This window comes from Esox lucius, chromosome 2, assembly GCF_011004845.1.
Source record: "Esox lucius isolate fEsoLuc1 chromosome 2, fEsoLuc1.pri, whole genome shotgun sequence".
Classification (NCBI taxonomy): Eukaryota; Metazoa; Chordata; class Actinopteri; order Esociformes; family Esocidae; genus Esox; species Esox lucius.
The window spans coordinates 12,630,204-12,645,078 of NC_047570.1; the positions used below are offsets into that span (position 1 = coordinate 12,630,204).

Below are 14,875 nucleotides of genomic sequence, written 5' to 3' on the forward strand. Positions count from 1 at the left end.
AAACGTTGGCCTGTTCTGTGTGTTCCAGCATGTTCTGTGGCAGTGTGTTTTCCATCTGCCTGCTCTTCCATGAGAAGGACAGCACCTGAGCTCCAGTGCAAATCCGTTGTGTACCGCTGCTCTGGGTCCTCAGCCGATGCGGCCATGCAGGACAAACCTGCCTTTGATCATGTTTTAGTGTCACAAATGCCTCTCTCTTCGTCAGGATATACTGCAGGTTTGCCTTCTATTCCAAAGCGGGCAGAAGTCATCTGTCTAGAGTCTTAAGGTTTGGCGTATATAGGTTCACATTTGTTTCCTCTATCTTATTTTGAACAGGCAAATTAGTTTGTTTTACTTCAGGGAGATTAGAATGCTGAACCTTTTGATATCTTCCCTGGTGGATGCGAACCGAAGTTACCCATACAGGAGGACAGGGCGGCTGGCATCTATACAAGTATGTAGTCATTCACTGATTCTTGTAGAATATATGAAATAAATCATTTTTAATACTGATAAAAAATGTAGTCTGGACCAAATTAGAACATAGCTGTTTTGTTCTTTCAGTTTTAGTTTAGTTCTCAACTTGATATTAGATACATTAAAGGTATTGACCAATATGCAGTAAATACTCTTTACTGTACATTTTTTTTTTAAGATTTGTTAGCTGTCGGCTGAATGCTGCATTTGTAATTTTTGTTTGGATGTGTGCATGGAATTGTACTGTTAGATTCTGTTTGTTCAATATTGTGCTGGTGCATGAAAGAAGAAAGGCTGTGACTTTATGAAAGTACATACAGCATGTGCTAAATTGAGATTTCCAATCCTCTGTAAAAGATGCGGTCATTTTCTCAATTAGCCTAAATGACATAGAAATCTTTGAGCAAATTTGTGTGAAAATGCGTTAACAACTGAGGTCCACTACGTTTTTATTCCATGCCTTAAATTATACCTAGCAGGAAAATGTGACCTTCTTACTATAGTAGAGGACCGGATTAATTTGAATTGGGTCTGACTTGATCCTTACAGACTAACCTAGCACTCTTAGGTCATCCCACCCTGACCCTTCACTCAAGCCCTGTCTGTCAAACCTGCTTTATATTTTGGCTTTGTTGGATTAGGTCTGGTGGCAATTAACCCAAGACCACCTACACCTATTACGTACAGGGAACCTATGGCCTGCGACAGCTCTACATGGAAGAAAAGCTACGAGTGTGTAAATGTGGTGTCTGGATAAGTCAAAATGGCTGATAGGTGTGGGATTTAAGAAGTGGTAACTCAGATGATGTCATCATTGTTGATTATTCATTATGTCACTGGCAGGATACTTCTGGTTTCAAAGTATCAGCTCTTTTATGTTGCATTGAGAGATACTGCCCTACTGTATGTTGTTTACTTTGAAACAATGCAAGCTGAGCTTTGAGATTCCATGCATCCTGTGGGTGTGGGTCCGGAAAGCCATAGGAAGTTGTCTGAATGAAAGCAATGACCCTCTTGGTTTCCTGTGTGCTTGGTTGTGAACCAGAAAAAACCTAAATTAAAGTAAGAGACAGAGGTTTTGATTGAAATGTTACTAGTAAGCCTTTAATTTAGTTTATCAGTCCTAATAAAACTGTCGAACGCGTTTAAAGAAATGGTGTTCCCAACTCATCCACTATATGCCCCCAGCTCTTGTAGTTGCCCCAACTTGTGAAAGATATTAATCCATTCATTAATATTGCAAGATATTTCAGATTTTTTTTCTTTCTAGGTTTTATGTCTCAAATAGCTTTGAAATAAATGCAATAATATGTCTGCAGTAATGCTATAGGTGTTTCAGCCTATTTGTTTTCATATTCACCGGGATACGGTCCTATAGGTAACCCAGTCCACAGGCACTGTGCTTAAATATAGCAAAGAAACACTGCAGGCCTGTCACCCACCAAAAGTGAACATTCAGCAGCATCACATCAGCGACATCCCTCTCCTCTCTTTACAATTGCAATGCTCAGCATAGTTCATTGTCGTGGAAAAGAGGAATGGCCGTTTTTGGTTTTTCATGAAGAACATATTATGCGATTAAGTCAATTTTAAAAAGTGTAGACATACTTCAGAATTTTATGCAAGACATACACATACATAATCATTATAGGATCATTTAGGAGACAATATTTTGTCAAACAGCAATGCCCCGGTTTCCATCCGTAGTATCACCCCTATAGAGGTGCAATGGATTGTTCCAGTCAGACACGTCAAGATCGTTGCTTGGAGAGGGGAGAAGCGAGCGAGCTGGGAGAAGCATAGAAAGCCTGCCATTGCAGTTTTACTGCTTTGGATTTGCGGACCAAGTGATATATTTTCCCCCCCAACGTTTCAGCCAACGATTTAAAGAGAAAATAGAATAAAGCAACGTGTTCGAGTCATTTCAAATGTATCGAGGATAGAGTTACATCGAAGGAAAACTACTGAAGATAATGAACTTTAGACTTTTCACACACCATTTCGGGTCATGTTTCTCGGTGTCCTGAAAAAAAAAAAATAACATTGCCCGGCGTGGCGGCAGCTGGGCGATATTCTGAAGAAGGAATTTTGAGCTTTGGTTGAAGTGATAAAATAACTAATACTAACAGAAACTTGCTGTTTGGAAGCGGAGCAAGCAAGTAAAATGTCTGCCAAAACAGCTTCTAAGGTAGGGTACCCGACGTAACTACAAGTAAAGTATTATGAATTATATTCTCTATTGCACCAAATGTATAACGAGTTGAAATGGGAAGATCTGTCTACGTCAGCTTGTTCATCTAGTTTGTGTCCCTATAGAGTAGTTTCTGTGATCCTGGGTCGAAGATGCCTCAACTTTGTTTTTGGCTAATGTAGCTTTTAATTTACGCGACGAGAGAGTTTTATATTTACGTAGGAAGCATTAAATTTTTTCTTGTTTCAAGAATAACCAAGAAAGAACTTTGGACTCACTAAAGTGTGTCAGCTTTTATGCCAATTTGTTGTTGGTGGTGCCCCAAGAAAATACCTGTTGATCATCCACATATATAGATAGGCTAGGCTACTCTTTCTTCCTAGATTTAGATGTTTGGTTTGAATTGGATGGTCTTAACACTGAAATTAGTATCTACCTTGTGAGTGGACGATGTCATATCTAGTGATGTGTACACGAGTTGCAACTTTATAGCGGTTGTTTTCCGACTGTCAAAGCGCGCGTAAAAGAACGTCATGTGTTTCACTATGATTTCATTCTCTTGGTACAATACCACTGTTGTTCATCAGACCCATTTACAAACTTCATGTCTCCAACGTGTATGTATTTTTTTTTTTACATCTCTGCGTCTTTCACTAGTCAGTTCATGTTTGTCCACTGTGCGAGTGCTGATTTTCATAATGAACTGGGGCAAGTCTCATGTTATTGCTCCAGAAAGTGCACAGGGTCAAAATAATACATTCTAGTAATCTACAACAATATCAGTGTTCAAAAAGTGTGCCACTCTTTTCCCTGTTGATGACCTAGGAATGTGTATCATGCTGCTGAAATACTGGTTTGTCGAGTTCTTCCAGTTGAGGCTAAACCATATCTCAAATGATGTAATGCAGGTTTGTTCTTTCCTTGTCGTTTTTACTACAACAGAGGGAGGATATATTTGCTTGTTTGGCATTGTAGTGCACATTTAGGAATATAGGTGGTTGGTGTGTAAAGTCTTTCATGTGTTCCTATAGAATATGTTGCTAGTACCATGTATTCATGAAGAACTGATCCTTCTGGTGCTTTTTGCCTGTCAGTCTCTGGCTCACTGAATACATCACATGTACACTGTGGCCTATACTATGCACAGCCACTTCTACCTTACGCTAAGGGCTGTTTCAGATCACTGTTTAATTAAGAAATAGCTTTATGGGCTGTGAGCAGTGCATGCCTCACCCAAATTGGTGTTACCAAATTATTTATATGCATTAGTTGCCTAATGGCTATGAGTAATGTAATGTGTGAAATTCTGACTGGTGCGGTTTTACCAGTCCAGTTACTGAGCCACGTGTTCTATGACTGTACCCAAGAATGTCCCCACACAGATTCCAGTGGTGTCAGTCCCATTATGAATATGGAAGGATACAGAGATGTTAACAGCCATTTCTGGACCTGGGTGTGGGAGCCTGGAACCATCAGTCAAGGCTCATCACATCTGTAATGGTATTGACCTAGCCTCTGTCAGAGGTCAAGCACGCTGTTACCAAACCCCAATAACTGGGAAAGATGAATTCATTATCCGTGGCGTGGCAACGTAATCGCATTTTCTATGGTATCACGTAGTTGTTTGTCAGACTGGTCCTCATCAGAATGGGTTTCCTGTCACTGGGGAAGTGTTCCACACAGCCCCGTGTTTATCTGAGAAAGGGATTAGGGACGGCTCACTCTACAGTAGGAGCTGCCTTTCCATAGTAAGCAGTGTTTGTGCCGGAAAACCAAGCAGGAGTGCATTTATTTGTTGCCAACATTTCAAAAGCTGCGTGGAACCCCATTAATCCGGCTGATGCCGCTTGCATTAAAACCAAGACATTTACTCGTCTTCCACAGTGCATTTGAATGCGGTCCTCACCCCAGCCCTTGACTTCCAACGCTCGGACCCATTGAATAGGAGTGGGACCCAAAAAAATCAGAATAATCCGTTGTATCTGCTTGCCCTAAAAATAGGCCTGAATGCTACTGAAGGCCAGGAGGTGAAAGGGCTCTGCTCTCTGCTCCTCTCCTCCCTCGTACGGTTGGAGAGGCTGTGGTAATTATTAGGAGTCCCATGGTCTTACAGTGGACTCAGAACGTGGCGCTTCTGTTTCCCTTTGATCGTCATTAGCCTGCATGGTATCTCACATTTACATCACAATTAGCCTCTGGCTGTGACAAGCAGTCTTTCTGTCCTTGTTCATCACTGGCAGAGATGCTCTTTGTGACCGACTGGGAAGATGACCGTGCGGAAATGAATCTGGGATAGCGACGCTTGATGTTTCAGTCCAGACGAGGCAACTCACTCGCTCTGTCGATGCCATGGGAGGGCCTTTGGAAGGAAGCTCTCGAGTGGCCCCCATGACGAGGCGCTAGGAGGCTAAGAACCCAGCCTATGGTGCAGCTGAGCTTTCATGGTTTGGCTGGACAAACTGTCCTAAAACAACACGAGCGCTGAAACACGGCCGTCAAACACCTGGACTCCACTTTAATCATGTCTTTAGCTATCAAATTGGGAAATAATCTAAGGCACATTACTGCTTCACTCAGCCTATATGCTCTCTCCCCTGTCTTTTTATACAATGGCATTTCTTTACCGTTTATCTTTTATCATGACTCAGATTCTGTGATTTCTATTATTTTACGTGAGTCAGTCCTATTGGATCCCTTTCATGTCTTTGAAGAACATTTGACAAAGAAGATACTAACAATCTTCTCTACTGAGAAGATTGTTAGTATTTGTTGGCTACCCACACGCAATCAGAGGTGTGTTGCACTTTAATGACAAGACGGAATGCTCCTGGTGCCCCACTGGGCCAGTAGTAAGTCCGGTGGGGACGAGGAGAGATCAGTATGCCAGGAAAACATTTAGTTCAGATCAAGCAATTACTGTCTCTGCACTGATAACAGATCCACATAACTCTTTATTTATGTAGTTGATAAACCCAATTATCATTGATTGGATTAGAATGTTTGGGAGCTTGCCTGCCTGTGGTAGGAACAGAGTGCCTGGATGGTTGGCATTTAATCTGACTGTGACTTTGGTGATGTGTTATTGCAAAGCTTTAAGGTGTTGCTGTTAAGCTTAATATTGTAATTCCTGTTTTGTTGCCATGAGTGGACACTTCTCTGCCTCAGCTCTTAAGGAGACTGTAGAAAACTGCAGACCGAGTCTTAAGTGGACGCCATCGTGTCCAGGATGGATCCCAGGGACTGTCTCAGGGGACTTGACCGTTGCCCCGGATGAGGTTCAGCTGAACACTCGTCACAACACTGGGATCTTTATAACGTTCACCACAACTCTCTCCCTCTGGGCAACACAGCGGTCCCGTCCAATGCCAGTTTCTATTTCAGTTCCACATGGCAGTGTTTTCTGGGGAGGTTCATGTGAGGTGAACTAGCCTGAGACGAGGGTGAGTGTCTGCCCTGACCGGGTTTGGTCGTTAGCGCGAGCACCCACCCTCTGCTCCAAACCAAAATGGGTCAAGCTGTGCGAGATGGAGTCAGATTTATTCCTGCACCATTTCAATTAAACCTCGTTATTACATTGACCGGTGTGATGTGGCATTTCATTTATTTCTCTTTGAAGGCCATATACAATAAAGCGCAGAATTTAGACTTTAGAAGTGGCATCCCCCATTGTTATTTAGTCACGGGTCGTTAAGGCTTTCATAAAAAGGTGAGGGCAGCCTGCTGTTATTTTTGGATTTGATTACGCTGGTACTACGCTGAGCTGCTGCACCTACGAGAAGTTATGTACGCGCCATACTGATGCCTTTTTCTGTGGAAGGAATGTGAGGAGTGACAGGCCGAGGCGAGGCGAGGCAGGTGGACAGAGGGAGAGAGCCAAAGAGAGAGCAGCATCAGACCTGAGGGAGAGACATGGCCTGGCTAATCTGAATCACATGGAGCCTTGAAAAAAAACCACCTCATCTCTCACCCGTAATCACAGCCTCAAGTCCTGGACAGACTTCTCAGCGTTTTACAGTCCACAATTATTTTCTTCTCACCAGGTTCTTTATGTTACCAGTGAACTGTGGCTAGCTAGTGAATTGAGGTTGACAGTGTTAGCTTATTTGAGGGTTCTTAGAGGGGCTAATCTGTGCAAGGCAGTACCAAACACAGCTGTAGACCCAGTTGATTGACATACAATTGTTTTCAAGATCCTCGATGAGTAATGGCCGCGCTGTGTTTTGGGAAGAGTAACAACCCGGCCCATGTTTGGGCATTGTCTCAGACAGGTGGGCTACCCATTCTGTCCGTCTGTCCTCCAGTCTCATGCTGCTTGGCTCCTGGGGTGTTGTGTGTTATTACTGGTGTGTGTGAGATGTGTGTTTAAGCTGGCCAGATAATCACAGGGATCATGCGTGGCGGAGGAGGAGCGACGTGGTATAGGTGCTGACTGGGACGTGGTGTTTTCCCGGGCAGGTCAGCCCAGCGCAGGGTGCTGAACACATCTCTCTGGCCCCACCCTGGCCCTCCTCCCCCCTGAGTCACGCTGGTTGGACCTTCAAGAGTGGACGGATGCTTGTTGTGCTCTGGCGGGCACCTACGCCTCAGCTCGGCTTTTCTGTTTGTCTTGTCAAGAGGATCCAGGGTTTCCGTAGCTAACCCACTGGGAATTTGGTTTTGTAAAATGGGAGATTTGATGCCCCTGCTGTTCCCAGGAAGCATCCATCCGGGGGTTGTTTGGCAGGTCGGGTCTCTGTACCCTCAGTTAGGATGGACCCACAGGGGATTTGAGACAGGCCAGGCTGGTGGGTTCTGTGTGACGGATTGACTGCGGCGCTGAATGTTAGATAAATCCCTCTGTGTAAACTTTTCTTTTTTCACACCTTTAAGGAGGTTGTTGTGATGAGTTTTCCAATTAGTTGCCTACCTGTAATGCCCAAAGCAATATTTACTTCTGCGTAGAACATTTTCCATGATGATTAATAGGATGATATTTAACCGTAGTTGCGTGTTTTCTTGGCTGGTCACGTTTCTTCATGGAAGACTCGCCGTTTCATAATTTCTGCTCTCTGTTCTGTACATCTGATGTCTTATTAGAACATGCATTGATGCAGATCAGATTAAATCAGTCTCAAAAACAGCTGCACCTCACTTACTCCATTGCCCCCCCCCCCCAACACGAGAGAGAGGAAGAAAGGGAGTTTTAGTTTGTCTGTCCCTTTGAGCAACTCAGCCATGTTGTTACTCATCTCTCCACCCCCCTCTGAGCCTCGCCTCTCCAAACCCCTGTTGTTTTCTAGAATAGCTATGGCTCCAGCCTTATCTCTCTGGAAAACCCTAATTACTCCATCCTGGAGACAAACCATTTTAACTCTGCTGATATTATGTTGTGAAATTGGTTTTCCTCATGATATTCATCATCACAACTAATCCTAAGATTGCCATTTTCTACTGGTCAACTGTCCTCATTCAAATGTTATACTACGCCACTGCGAGCCCTCATTCAAATGTTATACTACGCCACTGCGAACCCTCATTCAAATGTTATACTACGCCACTGCGAACCCTCATTCAAATGTTATACTACGCCACTGCGAACCCTCATTCAAATGTTATACTATGCCACTGTGAACACTCATTCAAATGTTATACTATGCCACTGTGAACACTCATTCAAATGGTATACTACGCCACTGCGAACCCTCATTCAAATGGTATACTACGCCACTGCGAACCCTCATTCAAATGGTATACTACGCCACTGCGAACCCTCATTCAAATGGTATACTACGCCACTGCGAACCCTCATTCAAATGGTATACTACGCCACTGCGAACCCTCATTCAAATGGTATACTACGCCACTGCGAACCCTCATTCAAATGTTATACTACGCCACTGCGAACCCTCATTCAAATGTTATACTACGCCACTGCGAACCCTCATTCAAATGTTATACTACGCCACTTTGAACCCTCATTCAAATGTTATACTACGCCACTGCGAACCCTCATTCAAATGTTATACTACGCCACTGCGAACCCTCATTTACTGTATGTGAAATTAAGTAGATTTTCTATGTTACATCTTAAAAGTTTTCAAGGTATTGAGCCGTCCAAGTAATGTAATTAACAGTTCCTCAGGAGAAGGAATGTAATCTTTGCTATGTTTTTTTTATCACCCAGTATCCTGTTTATACACTGTGCTAATTAAATGCACCATAATGACCTGTTATGTGCAGTCAGGATTTAAACAAGGTCTTCCTGGCACTGATTACATACACACAAACACACACTAACCCAGTTGTCTCTTCTTTCACAAATGGCCAGGGCAGGCATTGTTTGTATGGTGGCTTGTGCCAGAAGTCATTATACGTTGCTCAAAGTTCACCTACGGCTCCTGGTATGTTGAGAGTCATAGCCTAAATTCCACGTATAAACCATTGTCACATCTTGTTGAAACAGACATAAAAGGACAAAAAAATGATGGCCCACTGCTATTCTGTCCCTCTTCTCCTACTTTTATTTGTGTCCTCAAACTAAACAACAAGTCATGTGACTAAAACAATACAAATAGCCAAGAAACATGAAAAGTAAGTCTCCCTGAAAGATATTACCAGGTTAAAATTCTGTCCTGCAAAGGCTTTTAAAAATGAATCTTTTAACGTTCCACTTCAGTCTAGGCTACAGTGCTTAGCCTGTCACTGCCACTGTGCACGTTGTTGAATTAAAGTATAAGGGATTTGGGGTCCAGTTCTGAAACTAAACGGCAGAAAGAATTTCGAAACAGCGGTCATAGTTGTCCAAATTGACTTCAGAAAATGTTTGGTTGCGAAAAATATTGAAACAGTTTGCATTATAGAGCCCTGCATCGGTTTCCCAGCCGTCGGGAGAGTTGGGGTGTTAACCTCCAGCCAAGGGCCCAGCGGACACGTTAGCCCAAAGGAACATTAAGACCACATGGTTGTCAATGCCACTGTGAAATTCTGTCCTCATTCTTCATTTTAAGAACAACATCCATAGGACATGAGGCCCCATCCCATCTAAGTTCTGTGTTGCAATTAGTTCTTGAATAATGACATTACTAGGTCAACACATAGATTTAGGCTGAGTTTATGTAGAGTGCTCTTGATGTTGGTGGTATTAATAATTAGGGTATTATATTATTATGCGTACTACTCATTAATGCATGCATATTTTCCCTTTCTCCCTGGCATTGTAATTGTCTCTTCAGAACTGCAGGGTGGGAACAGAACATGGCAGGCCGGGCCCCTGACTGTAACTAACTCATTAATTCACTAGATGTAGGCCTCAGCCCGGCCTATTGTGACTGAGAGGCTCTGAAAGCTTGGGAATTCCTCAGAGTTTGTTTGGCTTCTTGTTTTAGTGGTGCTGAGCCACGTGACCCGGCTCTGTGTGTGTGTGAAGGCCCAGTCCTGCTGTGCAAGTGCTGTGGACCTGCCTACTGGGCTGTTCTGTAGTCTGCTGTACTGTGGGCTTGGCCTCCATCGCTCCCTGGAAGCAAACCGCATCGGCCTCGAGGACCCCCTGCTGAATGCACTCTGTTTAACCACATTACGTTTTTTGGATCCCAACTCGAGTACGGTGACGTGACAACATGTTGGTTTAGTTTTCTACTGACCAATACTGACAGCTCCAGCAGACACACCACCTTGACAATTGTTGCAACTTGTGTTTTGACTGGGAACAATAGGTTTTTTTCGTTGTTGTGTTGTTTCTGTTTTCATGACCAACCCAAGCATGTTCTTTTAGTTTTAAGTTTCTATCTTGATATTAATGCTAACTCTGTGATCTCTGTCTCGCCAGCCAACGTGTGTGTGTTTGTGTGTGTTTTTCCTCTGTTCTCTCATGTGCCACTGATATATTGTTGACACTGCTCTGGTAAAATGTATATTATCACTTTCAAGATGTAACCATTACAACCTGTTTCAAAGCTATGACGCAGGGGCTCTTATTTGGTGTCAATGGCATCGTACCACCTTCTATTGAGTCAATGGCATCGTACCACCTTCTATTGAGTCAGTGGCATCGTGCCACCTTCTATTGAGTCAGTGGCATCGTGCCACCTTCTATTGAGTCAGTGGCATCGTGCCACCTTCTATTGAGTCAGTGGCATCGTGCCACCTTCTATTGAGTCAGTGGCATCGTGCCACCTTCTATTGAGTCAGTGGCATCGTGCCACCTTCTATTGAGTCAGTGGCATCGTGCCACCTTCTATTGAGTCAGTGGCATCGTGCCACCTTCTATTGAGTCAGTGGCATCGTGCCACCTTCTATTGAGTCAGTGGCATCGTGCCACCTTCTATTGAGTCAGTGGCATCGTGCCACCTTCTATTGAGTCAGTGGCATCGTGCCACCTTCTATTGAGTCAGTGGCATCGTGCCACCTTCTATTGAGTCAGTGGCATCGTGCCACCTTCTATTGAGTCAGTGGCATCGTGCCACCTTCTATTGAGTCAGTGGCATCGTACCACCTTCTATTGAGTCAGTGGCATTGTATCACTGTTGTGATACTGCAGGGTGGGAACAGAACATGGCAGGCCGGGCCCCTGACTGTAACTAACTCATTAATTCACTTTGCTTCCCTCTACTCTTTGGGTGTAACCCATTTTGAGAAGCCTGAGACTAAGTAAATGATACACATTGCTATTCGAACAGGACAACAGGCTGAATTTTCACAGCATCTAACGCGTCACCCCGTAAACCCCGCCGTAAGTCCTAAAGTCCGGGGCACCAAGTGAGAGCCAAACCATAGCCTACTGGCCGACTGGCACCGTGTCAAAGGAACCAGAACAGACTTTGGGGTAAAACACTGGTGTTTGGCGCCATTAGAAACGAGGCATTAGCTTCTCCGCTGCCTATCCATAGTCACCAGGCACTCCCTACCTCGGTTCCTTTGCCACTGTTGCAGAATATTTCTTTAAAATCCCCCCCCCCCTCCATGTTCTCCTCCTGAACTCAGTGTTTCCAGTGTTTCCAAAGAGGGCATGAGGGAGGTAGAGAGAGCATGGCCTTGGCTGCTGCTTATCAGCACATTCCTGGGCTATGTTAATGTGTGTGTGTGTGTGTGTGTGTGTGTGTGTGTGTGTGGCAGATAGCTTTGTGGCTGGTGATTGGCTGAAGTCCTAGCGTATCGACAGGCTGATGAGGGCCGACAAGAGAGCATGGCCAGACAAGGCCAGGGTCTTTTCTGACTGGCCTGGTAGAGCTAGAACCATGAACTGAAAAGCATTCACATTGACCGTGCAGACCGCTGGTCGCATCATAGCCCTCAAAAAAGTTGTAAAGGAAAGTTTTGAGTGAGGAACAGAAGGGTTAAAATTAAGAGGCCACTGCAAATTGAATGCTTCTGTTCCTCACTCAAAACTTTCCTTTTCTGGAAAGGAAAGAAAAAGGTGCAGTTGTCTCTTAACTTTTTCCAGGGCTGTATATAAAGCACTCTAGATAAGAACAGCTGCTAAATTACAAAGAAGATGTAATGTAAAGACAGTAGACCGACAGTATCTTTACTTGCTGTCTCAAAAGTACGGCATTTTCAGAGACTGTGGCTGCAAGTAGCTTGCAACCTTGTGATATAGTGCTGTTAGGACAGAGGGTGTTGGTGTTCCCACAGAAGTTCATCATGATGCCATCCTCACTGCTGCCATTGATTGCTGATGGTCAGAAGAGAGGTCAGTCGGGCTCTGGTTGAGCAGGGATGACTTTGGGCCAGCTGGGATGGAGAGGCCAGGATCCTGATTTAGCGGACGTACAGAGGATGGCTTGTGGACCATGCCGGGCAGTACAGAGCATGGGGTCACTTGATTCTGACACTATTGATGCAACATGGAGATGATGTACTTCATGGTAACAGTGTTACAGTAATTAACCAGTAATAGTGTTAACCAGTAATCTTCAGCCCTCAGGGCAGTGATGAACCCATCTCATAATGAAGCTATGATGCCACTACACCAGACTAAAGTGCTGCTTTTAGGCAAAACATCTTGTAATGCTAAATAATATTGCCATGTATTATCAGCTGGTTACCAATACATACAGTATATAGAAGAGTAATAGGGGTGTAACAGTACACAGAAGTCACGGTTCAGTACGTACGTAAAAATATAGATTTTAGTTTATTATGAAGTTATAAACTGTGCCCATTGCCAGTGTAGTTAAAGCTGCACAAGGTAGGATTTTTTTTTGCAGTATAAAAACAATTACAGCATTTTGCAATTACTCATCGGTCAGAAAGTGTTTCCGCACCAATGCCCCGATAGAGAATGAAGTTCTGAATAATAATATTAAAAATAGAATTACCTTTTCAAAAAAAAAAAAGTGCTAACACCGAGTTAGATGTTATTGTTAGCCTTGCTAATGTTAGCTTAGGGTTCCTGTTTGCTAGCTATTGGAAGCTAGTCTAAGTCTGCTGTAGTTGACGAGGGTTGAATTGGCAGTTTGTCATCCTGTCATCCTCTAGCTGCCATTATAATTTGTTACATTAAGCAAACTTTGCTCATGTGCTAGGCTACTTCAGCTAAGTTACAGCTCCAAGATCCGTCTCCTGGGGAAACTGATACACCAAAAACATGTGTGTGGTTATTTTCAATCGGAACTCAACGCGTACCGAACCGAAGGTCCAGTACCAAACGGTACGGTACGGATTCATGTCTTGTTACACCCCTGAAGACTAATAAAATATTGTACCTGTAGTGTATAGTGTTATGCCAGTGGGATATGCCTCTACACCTGGTTTTTCATTCAGCTGGCAGCAGAGCCAGCAGAATAATCCCAAACGTGAAAACCCCGCCCATCAGAAATCAGGCCAGATATCCACTTTTGGTTCCGCTCTAGGCTGTGTAAAGCTGCCAGCCGTCAGTGCAGATGTGAGAGCGTTGAAGGTTCAGTGAACAGCACAGGGCTCGGAGACCACAAGGCCTGAGGGAAGAATTCACTACATTCTCCTCCACATCAAAGACAGCTGTAAACGGACAACACTGGCCGTACACAAACACTGTGGTGCGTCCCGGGGGCCATGTTCCCCGCTCCTGGGATTGACAGCCAAGGTCCAGCCAGCCAAGGTCATCCAGTATGGTTTAAGTCCGTGTCTGTTTCGACTAGCCTTTTCCAGCTCATCCCTCCTGCCTTCCTGAGACTGACAGTACGGACGTTTGGGAGGAAGAGACAGAAACAGGGTAGAGATGAACCGTTTAATCCCCGGATTATAGGTTTTGTAGTTTATTCCTCTGTTTGTTAACGTCAGATCTGTTCGTGGGTCCGGCGAGTCCCCATGGGAACATGATGACGAGTGAAGTCTGACAGGGAGAGTTCTCCGGGTGTGATCGGTGCTGGTTGAAATTAATTGACTCCAGTGTTTTGGTGTGTCAGCACATTCGCCGGCGAGGCAGCATCACATGATCAGCCCACTGGTTGTCCCCCCTCATTGCCTCTCATGGCAGGAGGCTGTCGGCCAGGGCGTCTCTCATTTGGCTCCCGTCCTGCGTTACTGGGTAGAGGGACTTGAGCATACTGTCCTTACTGCCACATTCACCGCGCGCCTTTTCTGTGTTTACTCTGTGTCTGTGTGTTCATGAGACCAGGGAACAGGTTTGATTGGGGGAAAGTGTGTGTGTCTCCGTGAGTGCAAGGCCGGATGATTGTGTGTGTGTGTGTGTGTGTGTGTGTGTGTGTGCGCGTTACTGTGTGCTTAAGTGGTGAAAATATGTCTAAGCCTAATGCACACACTACACGTTATCTTATCCATCTGATCAGAGGTCAGTTTGGCTTTCCCAAATATCTGGATGTGCATTACTACTGTACAATGTCACCACAGTTATGGGTTAGGTGTATTTATTAGGAGTACATGGGTGTCCTAAGTTTAAAAATATCAGGGTCCCGTTTTGAAAGCGGTCCTGTCTTTCACTTGCTATTTGTTGCAGGCTTTTAAATATCAGGCCACGCTGGCGGGGTTCGGACAGCCTGCGATATAGGTGGTGATATTGGTCAGGCTCGGGACGCAGGCTGATTGACTGAGTGTATACAAAAGATAAAGTCAAAGCAGTTGTCAAGGATGTAGAACACACAGAGGGAATCACCAATCCAAAATTCTACTGGACTTTTTTGTCACAAAAACTGGAATAATCTGAAATAATTTTTTCTTGAGGGGCTGTATCACCAAATAATCTCTGTCACCAGCATGCGTGTGTGTGTGTGTGCGCGTGCGCGCGCGTGCGTGTGTGCGCATGTATTT

General features: G+C 44.3%; 1 protein-coding gene across 14 annotated transcripts in view; it reads left to right on the plus strand.

Moving 5' to 3' along the window:
• The window catches only part of tjp1a (tight junction protein 1a), a 134,094-nt gene that overhangs the window by 77,415 nt on the left and 41,804 nt on the right, over nucleotides 1–14,875 (plus strand). The window contains exon 1 of one of the 14 annotated variants that reach the window (XM_013138380.4): nucleotides 2,227–2,647. The exons of the other annotated variants lie outside the window; for them this stretch is intronic. Within the exon in view, the coding sequence (XP_012993834.2) occupies nucleotides 2,624–2,647 (24 nt within the window). The 5' untranslated portion in view covers nucleotides 2,227–2,623. Of the gene's footprint in view, nucleotides 1–2,226; nucleotides 2,648–14,875 lie in introns of those variants that run through there. 14 annotated transcript variants of the gene reach the window in all.